This window comes from Psittacula echo (assembly GCF_963264785.1).
Source record: "Psittacula echo genome assembly, chromosome: 2".
NCBI lineage: Eukaryota > Metazoa > Chordata > Aves > Psittaciformes > Psittacidae > Psittacula > Psittacula echo.
In genome coordinates, this window is record NC_137737.1 from 144,458,800 (window position 1) to 144,476,837 (window position 18,038).

General features: G+C 35.8%; 1 protein-coding gene across 3 annotated transcripts in view; it reads right to left on the minus strand.

The window, feature by feature from the left end:
* Positions 1 to 18,038, minus strand: part of CSMD3 (CUB and Sushi multiple domains 3) — a gene marked incomplete at both ends in the record, with an annotated part of 652,566 nt that overhangs the window by 217,587 nt on the left and 416,941 nt on the right. For all 3 annotated transcript variants that reach the window (XM_080610435.1, XM_080610434.1, XM_080610433.1), the window contains 3 exons: positions 3,062 to 3,253; positions 6,983 to 7,139; positions 17,062 to 17,231. In XM_080610435.1, the coding sequence (XP_080466561.1) occupies positions 3,062 to 3,253; positions 6,983 to 7,139; positions 17,062 to 17,231 (519 nt within the window). The remainder of the gene's footprint in view (positions 1 to 3,061; positions 3,254 to 6,982; positions 7,140 to 17,061; positions 17,232 to 18,038) is intronic.

The following is an 18,038-nucleotide window of genomic DNA, read 5'->3' on the forward strand; positions in this document are numbered from 1 at the left end:
ACTACAACTGCTTTAAAAAAGTTTTGCTATTGTCTTGTCAATGTCGCATTTTTCTATGAAATTATATTAAAACAAGAACAGTAGCAATTTTAAGTTAATTCCTGACAGTAGCAGCAAATCAAAATGTCTGTTGACTTATGTTGCTCTTAAGTATGCCAACCTAAAATGTTTCATGAAAAATATTGCTGTTTTCACATATTCTCAGAGTTTTCCTGAATGATCTGACCCTAATAAAACATCTTATGGTGGGCTGAGACCAAGTTCTTGTAAGCAAAACAGTGCATACATCTGCCTGATTCATAAACAAATACTTTGGAAATAAAGGGCATCAGTGTTTCAAAAGCAATTTTTATGGTTTGGGATTTTTTTCATTTTCTTTCACAGCAAAGAAGCTTAGTTTCTAGCTGATTATAACTAAAATTGAATGTTGAAAGGACTACTATAAACCAGAAATGTTAGAACAGTTTTACTGCTGATTTATCTCCACCTCTTGCTATTTAATCATTACTAAATTTAAAGTTTTGAAACTGACTATTTTGATCACAGATGAGTAAGCGATATTCAGACTTAGGCCATTGTTTGGACATATTAAAGAGGTATCTAAAAGAGGCCTCAGTTCTGTACAAAAACCACTGTGATGTAATTTTGCCGTTTTCTTTGGGGAACATTTCTAATCTCAGCATACTTTTTCTTACTGAGCTTGTGCATTTCTTAATTGCCCTTCTGCTTCCCAGATTTCTTCCACCCAATTTCTCCATGTTGTATCATTACTAAGACGTCATTAATCTCTTCTTACATATTTTTCAGCCCAAGAAGACATCAACAGACATTTAAAGACACATTATAGTGTTCATACTACATCCCTTAAAAAGTATGACCATTGATTAACATGAAAAACTAGAAGGCATGTGGAATTCAGAGTCATTATTTACAGCTGGCATTCAAAGCCTTTTTGATTTCTAAAGCTTGTCTATACAAAATCCTCACTTGTTTTTACTAAATTATTTTAAAATCTGTTTAGCCAAACCTATGAGATCTTCAGGTTGGAATGGATACTGCTGTTGATACAGACAACAGCCTTACAGCTGCTTACCTCTTCTCTGGATAGAAGTAATATGTTTTACTACTTTCCTATGGAGAAATACCTAATTGATATCAAGAAAATACATTATTTCTAAGCTAAGACAATATGTGTACTTTTGTTTGCTTAATTAACAGCAATGCATACAAATACATGGTATTCTGAACTGGATGGATAAGTAACCTCCCTGTGAATAGCAGACTAATAAATATATTTTGAGTATGATTAATTTAAAACTCAAGAAGTTTACACCACAGACTGAGTCACATTCTAAATAGATTCACCTACACAGAACATTTTGGAATAATTATAACATAGTTTTCCCAAGAAGTCTGGTGGCATTGCAAAACCCAGGTGCTTAATTTGTGTAATTTTTTTTTTAAATATAGTGATTTGAGTTGGATGGTTTACCAGTATTGAAACAAAAAAAAATATAAACCCTTAAAGTAGATGCAGCATATCATCACTTGTTAACAGAGGTTCAGATTCAGGTCTGGATTTCAGTTTGTTGACCCAATTCTAAGGTTGGCAACCTGTAACTTTTTAGCTATATGCATCTGTTCTGGAGAGGGACTGCTGAATAATTAAATTCAGGGACCTTCTTCCAAACAGCCTCTGTCATTTACAGGACACATGACAAGAGCATTAACCTCCCACGTGTGAATTATTCTACTGACCTCCCCTTTCAGCAGACCTTCTAGATCTTAAGTATATAAGGTTTTGCATATTAGTGTAGAATACAAGAAGATTGAATCTCACACTTAGTGTGAATAGTGCACACTACATAATCTAGATAATCAATAAAAAAAACAGAGGAATAACTTAAGACATATTCACCTTGGTCTGTTTTAAAACTAAGCAAGAACTCACATATATATATATATATATATATATATAAAGTGTTACTTCAGTGATACATACTATGTTTTTTAATGCTTATAAAGGGACTGAAGATGTAATTTGTTGTTCAAACTTTAATTTCAATCTTCTGGCACCTTCACATTTTATTGATATTTTCCTTTCAACTTCCAGCATACGCTGTTTGTACATCTATTTGCTACTTGCATATTCCTGCACCATACTTTCCTCTTAATTCTTTAGTTTCATATATCCTAAATTATGTACAAATTAGTTAAGACTTATCACAAAAGCATCTATTCCTTAATTATCATTCTAAGAGAGGTGTTCATTCCTTATTTGTTGCATATTTTTCCTAAATGGACTTTATTTCTTGATAAAGATATGCCAAAGCACATTGTTTTCTGACAAACATAAATCTATACACAAACTGCAATTCACCCCTTGCTTCTCCTATATTCTTCTCAATACCAATTTTATAGTATCATAGAATCAACAAGGTTGGAAAAGACCTTTAAGATCATCAAGTCCAACCTTTATCCCAGGACTGCCAAGTGCACCATGAAACCATGCCTTTGTCTATACTTATACTATATAAAGTATATAATATTGTGTTATTCATCACAGCAACATAATAGAAGCCAAGTGAAAAAAAAACAAAACAAAACAAAACAAAAAAACAAAAAACCCCTCTTTGTGTCTTTAAGTTTTTCTTTTAATTTATAGTATTTATATGTAAATATATGAAAAGTTTTGTAGCTTAATGATATTTAGATATCATTAGAAAAAAAAAAAGTTTTACAATACCTCATAAAATACCTATGGTCCTTGCTTTTTGTATCTAGCTGTATTTTTATGTTGACTATTTGCTGACTATACCCAGTTTTTTACATATTAGGAATTTCGCTATACATGAATGTTTAATAATTACTATCTTTTTTTTAAACTGAAAAAAGCAACAGCACTCACACAAATTTGGATGAGATCTATGCAGAGATTGTAAATGTGTAAATAGACCTAGACCTGTACACATATAGATCAGATACCACGCAGATCTAACAATCCTTACAATATTTTTTTCTTTCTTATACAATAGTTTAAGTAATAATAAAAATCTAATACCAATGCATGAAGGCAGAGGATAGTCCCATGCCCTTCTTTCCCCAGTCATACACTTTAGAAGGCTACTTCCATGGAGTGTGTACCCTGGATTGCATCCGTAAATTATAGTGCTTCCTGCAAAATGCCCTTGGTCACTGATTTTATATCCAAACTGTGGCACACCAGGGTCCTCACAATGTGAAAGCTCAAAACCTGTGTAGGAATAAAACATTATAGTTTCAAAATCAAACTGATAAATACATTAATGAAATGAAGATTTTCTGTTTTCCAGTGGAAAGCAAACATTTTCAGACTTCATGTAACAACATGTTTAAGGTTTCTTCCCTAGTTTTCACAGTCTAAGTAGGATAACTGCCTATACCCCTCATAGCATACAAACAAAAAACCTGTGCCATAACATCATTCTTCCCCATGTCCAATTAAAGACTGAAAAGGAAATCTCTTATCATTATCAATGAGTTCTAAAATTATGCAATAACTTATAAAATGGCAATTAAAATGACTGTCCATTTACTTTGAGGACAATCTCATTTGTGAATAGATATTTGAAGGCTCACAAACAAAACCGCACAGTAGATTTTTTACTGTGCATAATAACATCAATAGCACAATACCACCTACAGCACCAAAGAAATAATGCTATATTCACCAGTCTCTACCCTAATCCTGTGTTCAGTAGTTTGTAAATTCAAAAACAACATGCAGGAAGAAATTATAATGGTGATACAGAGAATTCAAGCCAAACAATTTGGAAAATTTGTAGAATTAAGAGACATAGATCAAGAAGGAAACAAAATGACTTAAACATACAGAAACAGGCAAGCATATTAGCAGTTAGGGAAACATAAAATGCAATTCAGAAGGAAGATTTTCTATTCTAAATAAGGTTTTCTCTTACTGACTGAGAAGCAGCTCAAAATCTCACTGTGCTCAAAACTAAATGTATTTTATAAATATCATTCATATCAAAGAGCTTGTAGTTAAAAAGGTAATTTTTGTCAGATTGGTATTCTTGTATGTAGGTGACATGGGAGCAAATGAAGGCCTTTTCATGTCTGCATTGTTCAGTAGTCATTTACACAGTATTTGTCCATCTGGTCAACAGTTGGTAGCCTTTCACAATCTCTCCTCAGGTACCGAGTCATTACTGTTGATTGACAAAATGTTCATTATTTTATTTCACAGACAAAATGCTTCATGTTGAATAAGGCTGTTTTGCTGAAAAATAACAGGTCAAATGCTGTATCTTTCCTGTTCTTCCATCAGCTCACTTAACGTCTGACTCAAAATGGTTCACCTCCTGAAGAGCCTACACCAGCTCAGAGCTGAACTTTTCTCATTGCAAGCTAAGCTATTGCTTCCAAGTACAGAATGCAGTGCGGAACCTCTGCAAGAGGCTTACGTGAGAAGAAACTTTTGTTGTATGAAGAAACTTCTTCGATATTGCCATTCTAGATACTTACTGACCAGTTAGAATTTCTTGTCATCTAAGAAAATGCTGGATCACACTGTATGAAAAACAAAAGTTAAAATGTGTCTTGATCCCCAAGATGTCCTCATCTCTGGATGGCCTGCTTACAGACACAGAACCAAGTAGTCTTTTTAACTGATCACTTCCCTCTTGAGGGTGAACACGTAACTCCATTGCCTAACCACTGGTGCTAGCAGCAGTTTTGCCGTCCTAGTTGTATTTCAGGTAACCACACAGTGCTGGCAGTTCTAGACACAGAATCAAAGAGAAAACTGTATCATTCTAGAGAGGCACCTGGTAGCAACAGGCTTAGTGAAGCAGATACAGAATGGCAATAGCTAGCTATTTTAGATAACTAAGAGAGTAGAAATTATAGAATCACAGAATCATAGAACAGTTAGGGCTGGAAAGGACCTTAGAATCATCAAGTTCCAACTCCTCTGCCACAGGCAGGGATGCCTCACACTAAACCATGTCACCCAAGGATCTGTCCAACCCCGCTTTGAACACTGCCAGAGATGGAGGATTCACAGCTTCCCTGGGCAACCCATTCCAGTGCCTCACCACTCTCACAGTAAAGAAATTCTTCCTTATATCTAATCTAAGCTTCCTCTGTTTAAATTTGAACCCGTTACTCCTTGCCCTATCACTACAGTCCCTAATGAAGAGTCCATCCCCAGCATCCTTGTAGGCCCCCTTCAGATACTGGAAGGCTGCTATGAGGTCTCCACGCAGCCTTCTCTTCTCCAGGCTGAACAGCCCCAACTTTCTCAGCCTGTCTCCATAAGGGAGGTGCTCCAGTCTCCTGATCATCCTCGTGGCCCTCCTCTGCACTTGTTCCAACAGTTCCATGTCCTTTTTATGTTGAGGACACCAGAACTGTGCACAATACTCCAAGTGAGGTCTCACGAGAGCAGAGCAGAGGGGCAGGATCACCTCCTTCGACCTGCTCGTCACGCTCCTTTTGATACAGCCCAGGATGCGGTTGGCTTTCTGGGCTGCGAGCGCACACTGTCGGCTCATGTTCATTTTCTCATCAACCAACACCCCCAAGTCCTTCTCCACAGGACTGCTCTGAATCTTTTCTCCACGCAACCTGTAGGTTTCTCACAATATGTCCCTGAAGACACAAAATGTTTCATTACATCTTGTGGGGATTTTGTTTACTGCTTAAAAGCAATAGGGCAAGCCCATGGTACTTATTGAACATTCCAGTGCCTACATCTACAGAAAACAAATATTAGCTGTATTTGCCAAAATGGAAAATGGCCAATGAATGATGATCAGTGGCACGCTTGGAAGCCAGTAACTAGCAGCATACCCTAGGAGTCAATATTGGGTCCAATATTTCAACATCTTCATTAATGATCTGGATGGTGGGGCAGGGTGCACTCTCAACCAGGCTTTCTGGTAACACCAAACTGGAATGACTGGCAGTACTCCAGATGGTCATGATCATCCAGAATAACCTCAACAGGCTGGATAAATGGGCCAGCAATGAACCTCAGGAAGTTCAACAAAGGGAACTGCAAAACCTTGTACCTGGAGAGGAACACTTCATCATCAGAATATTTTGGTGGCCGCCCAGCTTGAAAGCAACTTTGCAGAACAGACTTGGGAGTCCCTGGTAGATGCCAAGCTGAATATGATCCATCAATGTGCCCTTACAGCAAAGAAGGCTAATAGTATCCTGGTCTGCATTAGGAAGCATGTTGCCAGAAGACTGACAGAGGTGACCTTTCCCCTCTACCCTAAGCACTGTTGAGGCCACATCTGGAGTATGGTGTCCAGTTCTGGGCTCCCCATACAAGAGAGATGTGGAATTAATGAAGAGAGTCCAGTGAAGGGCCACTAAGATGATTATGAGATGGAAGCATCTCTCCTATGGGTAAAGGCTGAGAAAGCTGGGACTGTCCAGCCTGGAGAAGAGAAGGCTCAGGGAGATTTTACTGATGCAAATAAATCTGACAGGATTGTATAAAGGAAATGGAGTATACAGAGCCTGGCTGGGATGGGGTTAGTTTCTGTATCAGACATAAATCTTCAGTCTTAAGATGGAGAATCTTTTACGTATGAATTATCTTCATGAAAACATGGGGTTTAGTTACACATTTAAAACTACTTGCATGCTTAGATATATTTTATGCACTAGCACAGCTAACTGAAAATTATATTATTTTTTATTATCTTTTCCAAGACTGGAAAAAACTTCAGAATAAAAACCATAGTGGTTTAAGTATCAAACTACTTGAACTGCCATCAAAGTAAAGGCTTTTTATGCTATGTGTATTGATTTTTTTGAGGTTCAATTATGAAACTATATTTTGATTAGTGATTTGCTGTTGATATAATCATTATTTGTCTTTTGATCACATTTTCATTTTATGAGCAAAGAATTTTCATTCCTTCAAAATTAAAAATCTATTACAAATGTTTTCACGAATACTTACTGGTATACACAAGCTGAAAACCTTCATCAGTGCCTTCCAGGTCTGAGTTAAATTCCAACCATAAGTGATTTGAAGTACTACTTAGCGTCAGGCCTCTTAATGATGCCCCAGTATATGCACCAAGCAGGTGAGCAGTGTTGTCTTTGCCATCATAGATCTGTAAAATAAATGTCAGTTTTATAGTTTTGAATTAAAACAATGATATATTTGATTTACAAAATAATTCTGTACATTTCCACTAAGAGGGAGGTCAGCTTTGACAAGGGAGTTCTATTGCCACTCAACCCACAGTACTATCCAGATATGCCGTTAGCCTTTCTTGAGTTAACTTCATTGTGGTGATATTTCAAATGCAATTTAAAATATGCCTGTTACTTTTTTTTTTTTTTTAATATAAAAATAGAAGTGGGAAGACGTGCCATATCAGCTCAGTGTTTTACAACTCCCTGTTTTCTTTTTCATTGTCAGTATTGCAATGCTGGTAACAACCTATTAGCAAACACATATTTTGTGTAGCTACGTCCGACTCATGTCACTGAGGTGACATAATAAAAGCTCACATCTTCTCAACCTTGGCTTGCTAAATAAACCTGTGATTTTATTTTTTTTGTATGTGAAGAGAGGTTTCAAATTTAACTGTAAAGTTAAAGGAAACTAAGAAATAAAATAAAACTGACACCTGCTTCTGTAAATTTAAAGAGTAATGTAATCTATATGTAAATTGTAATACAGCATTTTTATTACTTATTTTTCTGCAAGAGTTGCTCTTCACCGTATGGAAAACAGAAACTTCCACCAGACTACTACATATATTAGAATATAGAATCACAGAATAGTTAGGGTTGGAAAGGACCTTGAGATCATCTAGTTCCAGCACCCCTGCCATGGGCAGGGACACCCCACACTAAACCATGCCACCCAAGGCCTCATCCAACCTGGTCTTGAACACCGCCAAGGATGGAGCATTTACAGATTCCCTGGGCAATCCATTCCAGTGCCTCACCACTCTCACAGTAAAGAAATTCTTCCTTATATCTAATCCAAACTTCCCCTGTTTAAATTTGAACCCGTTACCTCTTGTCCTGTCAATACAGTCCCTATTGAATAGTCCGTCCTCAGCATCCCTGTGGGCCCCCTTCAGATCCTGGAAGGCTGCTATGAGGTCTCCACATAGCCTTCTCTTCTCCAGGCTGAACAGCCCCAACTTTCTCAGCCTGTCTTCATACGGGAGGTGCTCCACTCCCCTGATCATCCTCGTGGCCCTCCTCTGCACTTGTTCCAACAGTCCCATGTCCTTTTTATGTTGAGGACACCAGAACTGCACACAATACTCCAAGTGAGATCTGACGAGAGCAGAGTAGAGGGGCAAGATCACCTCCTTCAACCTGCTGGTCACGCTCCTTTTGATACAGCCCAGGATGCGGTTGACTTTCTGGGCTGCAAGCGCACACTGCCAGCTCATGTTCATTTTCTCATCTACCAACACCCCCAAGTCCTTCTCTGCAGGGCTGCTCTGGATCTCTTCTCTGCCCAAGTGACCTTTTAATAATTCTCTGCAAATTTCCTGAAAAACTTGGCTGCTTTAAAACATCACAGGTTGCTGCATTACTGAAATTCCTAAAAACAATTAAGCTATAACTTAACTGTAATTGTTAAGCCAACCACTATGTCCTACAGGATTTATTTAGTGACTTGTATAATAACTAAACATCAATAAATGGGTTTAAAGAAAAATTTCACTTGCAAACCAGGAAATCAACCTTTGAACAGCTTTCAAAATGCAATATAGGGAAATGCTAAAGCTTTAGTTAAAAAAAAAAGAAAAAGTATAGTCTCCGGTTCTGCATAAGATCTAATTTTATTAATATGAAATGCAATTAAAGCTTGCATTTGTAAACAGGAATCCATGTCACAATGCCACAAAACAAACACACCACCAACAGTAGTAAGGCAACAAATTAAATGTGAAATATTCTGATGCCTGTTCCCCATCTGAGAGAATGACTTACACATGTAAATTCTCTTTTGCAGAAATCTTCATGTCTCATGTAATAACTTTAGATTTACATTTAATCATAGGTTGAAATGAAAAAAAAAGTCATTTCTAGCCTTCTGTAGCAAGCTAATTGCACAGCAATTTAATAAGCACAGCAAAATGATGTAATTTCTTGCTTCTAAGTGAGCTAGCAAACTTCCAAGCAAATTTCACATTTAAATGACATGTATGCAGTAAAAAAAAGAAATTGAAGACAAAAAAAAAAAAGGTGCCAGTAATAATTAGCAATGAAAAATGAATTTTAAAATATCTGTAATAGTATTAAAGTTGATGTCTTAATTTTATGTAAATCTTCTTTAAAAGTAAATTGAGATCAGTAATCAAGCCAGAAAAAAAACCCAGCAGAAAAAATAGTTCTAAAATGGACATAGGTTTATTTCGGCAACTGCAAGGAAAATGTCCATTCCAGAAGAATTACTGCTAACCTCATGACAGACTTAAAGAAAACCCTGCTTGAATTTGATGCTCTGTCTTCTAATCTCTCCAAGCTGCTTATAACTAATAACACCCAAGGATTCTGGATTTATTTTATTTTTAAACACTACATAAGAGTAATCCATTTCCTGCCATGTGTGCATCACTAATAATTAACCAAAGAAAGTTACTGCAAGTTATACCAATTATTCACAATGTCTTGCCAGGACTTCATGATACAAATTTTCTTCATGTTAGAATTTTCCCACAAATACTTTATTGCAAGTTTCAATAACTGTACTACTATATTAAACTTTTCACACTGACATACTGACATCTCTCCAGACACTAATTCTACTTTATGGGCTAACTAGCTGTCCCTCTGTATAATACTTCCAAGCCTATATCATTTCTATGAAGGAATAAAATTTATTTGAAGAACCCTAACATTTCAGAAACTATGATTCTTTGAGGAGAGCTGCATTTGGTTGACGGAGAGATGTGATTCACTTGAACATGAAACTAAATTTTTTCTTTTTTTGGTTGCCGACCTTCAAATAGTCAAAGTAATATATACCTCTCTTTTTGAGACAGTTGGTTCTTCTCCCATAGGACAATCAATGGATGCATGTTTGGTAGTACAATTCTCAATTTAAGTCACTTTGTCTCTTTTGTGCTTCATTTGAGTTAATGGGCACCATTATACAATAGATATTTCTAGTTGTAATTTAAATTATACAGTTAAGTTGCAAAGAAGTGGTAACAGCCTACATTCTCTTGTGGGATCTGCAGAACGAGCATTTTTTTCCTCCCTGAAATAGGTGGGAGTTTTGCTAAAGATTTTGAATGAGGTAGTAATTCAGCTTCAGAATGTGATCCAGAAGACAAGATGGTATGTGAATTAATGTAGCATCATTATCTTATTTTCTGTATAGGAATATTCTTTCTCCTAGGCCTAGCCAGAACACCTGGTTTCATGTCACTTGGGTGCTAAATGTATGGCCAGGAATAACCATTATGAAAATACTATTTGCTTGGATGCATTCTGCCTTCAAGTTCAATGGCTCGATGTCCGGCTGGAGACTGGCAATGAGTGGTGTCCCTCAGTGATCAGTGTTGGGACCGGCCTTGTTCAACATCTTTGTCAGTGACATGGACAGTGGGATTGAGTGCGCCCTCAGCAAGTTTGCCAATGACACCAAGCTGTGTGGTTCGGTTGATACACCGGAGGGAAGGGATGCCATCCAGGGGGACCTCGACATGCTTGTGAGGTGGGCTGATGCCAACTTTATAAAGTTTCACCATGCCAAGTGCAAGGTCCTACACCTGGGTTGGAGCAATCCCAGGCACAGCTACAGGTTGGGCAGAGAAGAGATTCAGAGCAGCCCTGCAGAGAAGGACTTGGGGGTGTTGGTAGATGAGAAAATGAACATGAGCCAGCAGTGTGCGCTCGCAGCCCAGAAAGTCAACCGTATCCTGGGCTGCATCCAAAGGAGCATGACCAGCAGGTTGAAGGAGGTGATCCTGCCCCTCTACTCTGCTCTCAGAAGACCTCACTTGGAGTATTGCTTGCAGTTCTGGTGTCCTCAACATAAAAAGGACATGGAACTGTTGGAACAAGTGCAGAGGAGGGCCACGAGGATGATCAGGGGACTGGAGCACCTCCCGTATGGAAACAGGCTGAGAAAGTTGGGGCTGTTCAGCCTGGAGAAGAGAAAGCTGCGTGGAGACCTCCTAGCAGCCTTCCAGTATCTGAAGGGGGCCTACAAGGATGCTGGGGAGGGACTCTTCATCAGGGACTGTAGTGACAGGACAAGGGGTAATGGGTTAAAATTTAAACAGGGGAAGTTTAGATTGGATATAAGGAAGAAATTCTTTACTGAGAGGGTGGTGAGGCACTGGAATGGGTTGCCCAGGGAGGTTGTGAATGCCCCATCCCTGGCGGTGTTCAAGACCAGGTTGGATGAGGCCTTGGGTGGCATGGTTTAGTGTGAGGTGTCTCTGCCCATGGCAGGGGTGCTGGAACTAGATGATCTTAAGGTCCTTTCCAACCCTAACTATTCTATGATTCTATGATTCTAAGTTATCCTGTAGCATTCATGCAAAGATAATTGGTTTGTGATATAATGTTTGAATAGGCCAGTGACAACCTATTCAGAAAACTGAAGTCCATCTTTGTGAGCTATTTAAAGACCTGATCTGTTAAATGATTAATTCACAAAGAGCAGCAAAGCCACAAAAAATTGTGTTAATGGCTTCACATCACAATGATACTTTGAAATGTTATTAGGGAAGGATGCGAACAGTTAACACTGTTTACGGAAATATGATTTGAGCTGACAAATGTAATGTTTAATTTGGGGAGGAGGAGTTATGTTTGCATATGATTTACAGTCAGAGAATAAAGAAATCTTCCTAGGCTTTTGAGGGGCTCTATTGTCAAGAAATTTAAAATGGAAATTTTCAACTAACATATTTAACTCCATAAAATTTTAGCAAAGGAATAGCATAAAGTGAATGTTTTAAATTTGTGCATTTTAATAAAACTATTTTTAAGATTTGCCATTGAAACATAAAAGGCATATGGATATGAAGATCTGTGCCTTTATAAAGAGAAGAAATAACATAAAATCAGCAGCTCAGAGCTGAGGCTGTCGACACCCTGTCAAATGTATAATTTATATCGCATGCAAATAGAAGCACTAATATAAAGACAGAAAAGGGCCCATATGTTTGGGGCTTTTGTTTGTCCCCTACATTTATTATCTATTTATCACTTATGTTTTCAGCATGATATTGCTAAATTATTATGATGGCAAGCGTGAAGATTCTTAAGAAACAAATTAGCAAAAAGCCCAAACATTACCTCCCTTCAAAGTCTTCAAAACCCTTCAAAAATTGAATCCTGTGCACACCTTTCAAAGCTATCCCACAGGTGAGTCAGCAAAGGCAGTAACACTCAACCCTCCATATTATGCAGGAGTAGAGTGCTGAGCTAAACACAGGCAAAGGGGACTCTTAATGCCAGTTCTATTTGGTTTAGTGACACACTGTGACCTGCCTGTTACTGCACTGATTGTTTTAGTGGAAGTAAAAAGAAAGATTGCTTCATTACAGTATAGAAAATAATTCTTAAATCCATTTTTTTTTCCACATAGGTGCAATCTCATCTGGCACATCAGCGTTCACTGTACATACTGCCAAGCACACAACCTACTACAAAAAGAAAAAAAAAAAAAAAGAAAAAAATCCCTGCAAACAGCTGCTCTGTTGTTCTCTTTTCATACTTGGTGTTCCTTTCTCTTTTATTTTAGGTTCACTTATGGAATCTGACTGCAGATTTTTGAGGGGCAGTGATTTGGTTTTTAACGTGGACAGAAAACTACTTATTAATTATTACCACGCATAGGTACATATTTATTTTTGTTGAAATCTACTGAAAATAAACAATCATATTCAAACTTATATTTCAGTAAAATATGTCTTTCCCCCAGTAAATTGGCAAAGTATACTAAAAGATCTTCGACATAAAAGAGTACTTTCTATATTCAACTGATTTCAACACAAATTGTTTTCACCACTAACAATGAACTATTCAAGCAAATAGAACGACAACTCTGTTCCTTTCTATGCAAATCTAAAGAGTTTGCTTACAGCTATCAGAGACTACAGATTTTACAAGCAAAACTGGTAAATGAAGATAAAAGCAGGGAAAAAAGGCAAACAGAAATGTTCTCATACTTTGGAAACCATGTATTCTTTCCCTCTGCTTCCCACATATGCAGTTTACTCTAAAACTGTTGAATTTTGGAAACAGCACAGAAACTCAAGTTATCAGTACAATTACAAAGGAGACAACTGTCATTCTGTTTCCAATTAAATGGATGGGCATGTAGTGACTGTACAGATCTTAAATTCTTCATATTCATTCATGAAACTTTCATGATTAGTAATACAAGATGTGAGACTATCAAGAGCAGGTTAAAGCCCTACACAAATAAAACTAAGAGATATATATTTCTCACAATTTCCAATAAAAAACAAACAGCTAAAAAAACCCCTACAACAATAATGTATGTAGCCAAAGTAGTTACATCAAAAAGAAAAAGAGAATTGCATACTAATTGAAGCAAATGAAAAACAAATTACTTGTTCTGAAATCTCTATTCTATACCAGTTCAGAATTGATAAATGGGAACTCCTCCTTCTCTGCCTGGGGAGTACCAGTAAGGGCGGTGATTTATTTGTGCTAAATATGCTGTTTCCTTCTAATACTGTATTTTCAATCCAGCTGTTTCACTGTTTCAATCACAGTGCTTGTCAGGTATAAATCTGGTCCATGGTCACTTAATTCATGTGGTAAGCAGCAGACCACACGACTTAACAATATATCAAAAGTTCAGTAGCATATTCAGTCTTTTCAGATTTTGAATGGAATTTTATCTACATATTGCTGGTAATCTAAACTAGTAGCCGATAAAGTAACAAAAAGTTCATGATTAACTTCTTTGCCGACATTTTCATTTATCATAATTGAAGAAAAGAGATGCATCATCCATTAAATGTCTAGCTCAAAACCTGAGCTTTAACTATGAAATATTCCGAGGTTGCTTTACTTGTGTTTGGGGAAAGGAAGCCCTTTCTGGAAGTTTTTGTAGAAGCATTTTTGTTTCCAAATAGCGACTTCCTTACACTCCCTACCTCACAGTTAAAAAACAAAAAACCAATGGTATATTCACAATACATCATTCAGCTGTTTGCTGTAAGACTGGATGATTTTTGGTTTTCTTTTTTTTTAACTTCTTTCCATTGCCATTTTTCATATCAGAAAAATCAATTATTTTTTACTTACTCAGAGATTTTAGTTTTGTCAAGGCATTAATGCTTATATCAATTCACAAAGTAGTGACTTATATTAGACAAGTTTACACTGCTGACAATTACTGACACTTTAAAGTATAAACCTAGTGTCCTACTCCTGTAGACAAAAGTGTATTCTCCGCAGAAAGCAAAATAGGCAATTTATGCAACATTTTCCCCCTTTTTTTTAATTTTAGTTACCGGTTCTACAAAAATAAAAGGAAATTCCTGCAAACTTATCTTCAAAGATATTTTACTGGGATATCCTAAAAGAACATTGGGGGGAAAAAAAAAGTGAAGAATTAAGACTGCTTTCCTGATCTTGAAGATATTAATGATAAATACTAGGAATATTCCCAAGTCAGCCACATACTAAATCTTCCACTGATTGTTTTTCAGCTCCTGGAGATGAGAAATAACCAATAATATTAGGGATCAACAAACAACTTCAGAAATGGTTGTTATGGAATGTGTAACTGCTGCTTTCTGTTTTCTGAAACAAAACTCCTTTATCAAATAAACATCTGAAAAGAAGTCTGATGGTGTTAAGACAATCTGTAATAAGAGTGTCATCAGAAGGGTGAGGCAAGGGTTTGACAGGATATCATTCCTTCCCACAATATTAAAGGTCAAGTGCCTCTCTCTTCCTACAATATCAGATGGAAAAAGTGATAAACATACTAAATAATACCTCTGGTAAGTTTTTTTTTTTTTTTAATAGAGTGGGAGGAACTCCAGCTCATTATTATACTTCAAGGCTGCTGAATCAAAAACCAGTCTAATTACTAGATATTACTTCCATTTAATAGACACATCTACAAAACACTGCAAGTATTTCTGCTACTGACATTTACAGCTGAGTGGTGGCCTCCCTCCATCTATAATTAATTTGGCATTCCTCTTAGTTAACAGCTTCTAATCAAACCTCTGTAGTGCATATGGTTGGAATGACAACTGAGAAATCTTAAGTGTACAGATCTTTTCAAAATTGCATGTTCATTAAATGAAGAAGGAAGAAAAAATTTTAACTGTTTTTATTTGTGTTCATCCACATTTACATAATAACTAGCTCCCTCCCTACAGTGCTATGACTTTTACACTAAGATAATAGATTTCAATGGTTTCAACCTAAAGAGTCTTGAGGAAATGCAAATGTATGCTTTCACTGAATGGGCATAAAAATTGTGGACAGAAATATGAGGATTAAGATTTGGGTGGATAAGGATTCAAGTTCATATGTAACACCTGAGTTTAAATCTTATGCTGATGTTGGTTGATTTAAAGATCTTACCATAACTTCAGCAATTCTTCTGCTTCACTAAGCAATTCCAAAACTGTTAAAATTATCTGCTTACATACATCATCTGGATGTTTTCAATGGAAACTTGAATAAACAGGGGGTTTGTTTAGGGTTTTCTGACATTCTATTTATATGTTAATAAATACTATACATCTTTCAAATTGAATCTTTCTGCATGTATTAATGTAAATATCAAAAGGTATCCAGTTGGTTCTGAAGTAAGTAGTGAAGCCAAAATAAAATAAACATACCTGTGCATGCTGGGCATCTATTAGTCTTTGGTTTATTTTTGTGTGTTTGTTGTTTTCTTTAAGAAGAATGTAATACCTGGTTTTATTTGAAAACTTTTTCTTTTTTTTCCTGTTGCCTGATTTCATTTTATATTGGTTGCTTAGGTCTGCTTGTGCCTTAGGTGTAAGTAATCCGTTTTTGGAAGTGCTTATGTCTGACAACTAATGACAGAAATCGTAACCTGATGCTCAGGTGGTTAAAGTTACATGAGTCTAACAGTCTGAATCATACTTTTTTTCTTACAAATACATCTTTCCATAATCCTTCTCATTTTAATAACTCAACTGGCACACTGTGGCAGAAAAACTTTTTCTTTAAATCAAACATGATTGACAGAGTACATCTTGTTCCTTTCATTTCTGGGAGGCAAGTTTAATTAATTTGAGTATTTTTAAACATTAGACAATTATTTAATCTCTTTTATTAATATCTTATTGCATTTAGTGCTAAAAGACAGCCACTATGATCATCATCAACTTTAAATATGTAGTTTGCTAAGCAATATGTGCCTCTGGAAATGTGTATTTTGGGGAATACAGTAATAAAATCTATGAACAAATCAAAGTAAATGCTACTGAATTTATGGAGCGAAACTGCTCTATAAAAGGCTGGAAAGTTCTAGTTTCCTGTTTTTCCTTTGTTATTTGTTTATTTAATGCAAAAATTCTCTTCACATGTAATTTCTGTGATTATAATTTTGCAGGAGATATTATGTACCACACAAGACTAATTTAAAGCATAAAACTCATATATAAAATGCAGTATGTAGACTGTGTATTAAATTAAGCTTCTGGCTGTAGTATTTATTATCTTTATATCATATAGCTCAAGTTATGAAAATACTGAGGAAGAAAACAGAGTTTACAAAAGATGTAACTGATAAATATTTAGCACTAAAAGTAGAATAAAAATACACATTAACGCAGTGTTTGTTTTACAGTTTCAGTCTCTTTTTTGATTATATGTAGTCAGAAAAATGTGTTTAAGAAGCAGATTACAGAAACACCTCAGGGTGCCTAATTTACAAATGGAACTGGTTTAGATACATATTTTCCAAGGAATCTTTAATATAAATTTAAACGATACTCTACTATCACAGATATAAACTTAAACGGTATGAGGAACTACAAGTAAGTACTAAGTTACATGATTACATACCTTAAGAACATCTCCTTGGGCTAAGTGAAATGTTCTGGCAGAAATATTGATTCCTTTCCCTGCTTGTACCTGGATGCTATAAATACATTCATGGTTGTTTTCATAATTAAGAGGATAATTGGGGGACAATAAGATTCCTTCATTATTTGTCGTGGAGGCTCCACATTCAGCTGCAATCAAAAGAAAATGTTAAGGTATATTTCAGTAGAAATCATAGATAATTTTAGTAATGCATACGATGGGAATGTTAATGCAACCTAGTCCAACATTGTTAATGTTTACTGGTATCTAGAATCTAGTTCTAAATATATATTAATGAAAATGATTGAAGACTACAAAAATATTTCTGAGCTGCAATACTTTAACAGAAGTTTGTTAAATAATAAGGAGATTTATAATGGTATTAATGGCATATTCCAGAATTATAATGTTTTAAATGATCTTTGTTGGAAATTGTTTTGGAGGAAATACACTTGCTTTTACTTCTCCAACACAGACATTCATGAAGACACACAGATTACATGAAAATAAAAGTACTCTAGAAGTCTAGATGTGTATATGTTTATATATACATACACATGTATAAATATACATACATGCAGATATAACATTTTCACAGATTAATGAAAATGAATCTTTCTCTATTACTAACTTGCTAAAACATAGTCAATAGTATAAATTTCAGTAGAAAAGTTATGCTAGATCTCCCAGCTAAACAACAACAACAACAAAATAATTTCATTAATAAACAACTACAAAAATAGTACCAAAAACCCCATAAAATCTTGTTTCAATGCCACATTGGGCATTAATATCTAACTTTCACTTACTATCATATTTTGGACTACTCATGTAATTTTAATTAAGACATTTTTAGCACTGAGGCATTTTAAATCAAGGACAAACTACAACAGTTCTTTCCTTCCCTTTTTATTTAATTTTAAATTTAACATAAATTTTCTGTCTTATATTTGTTT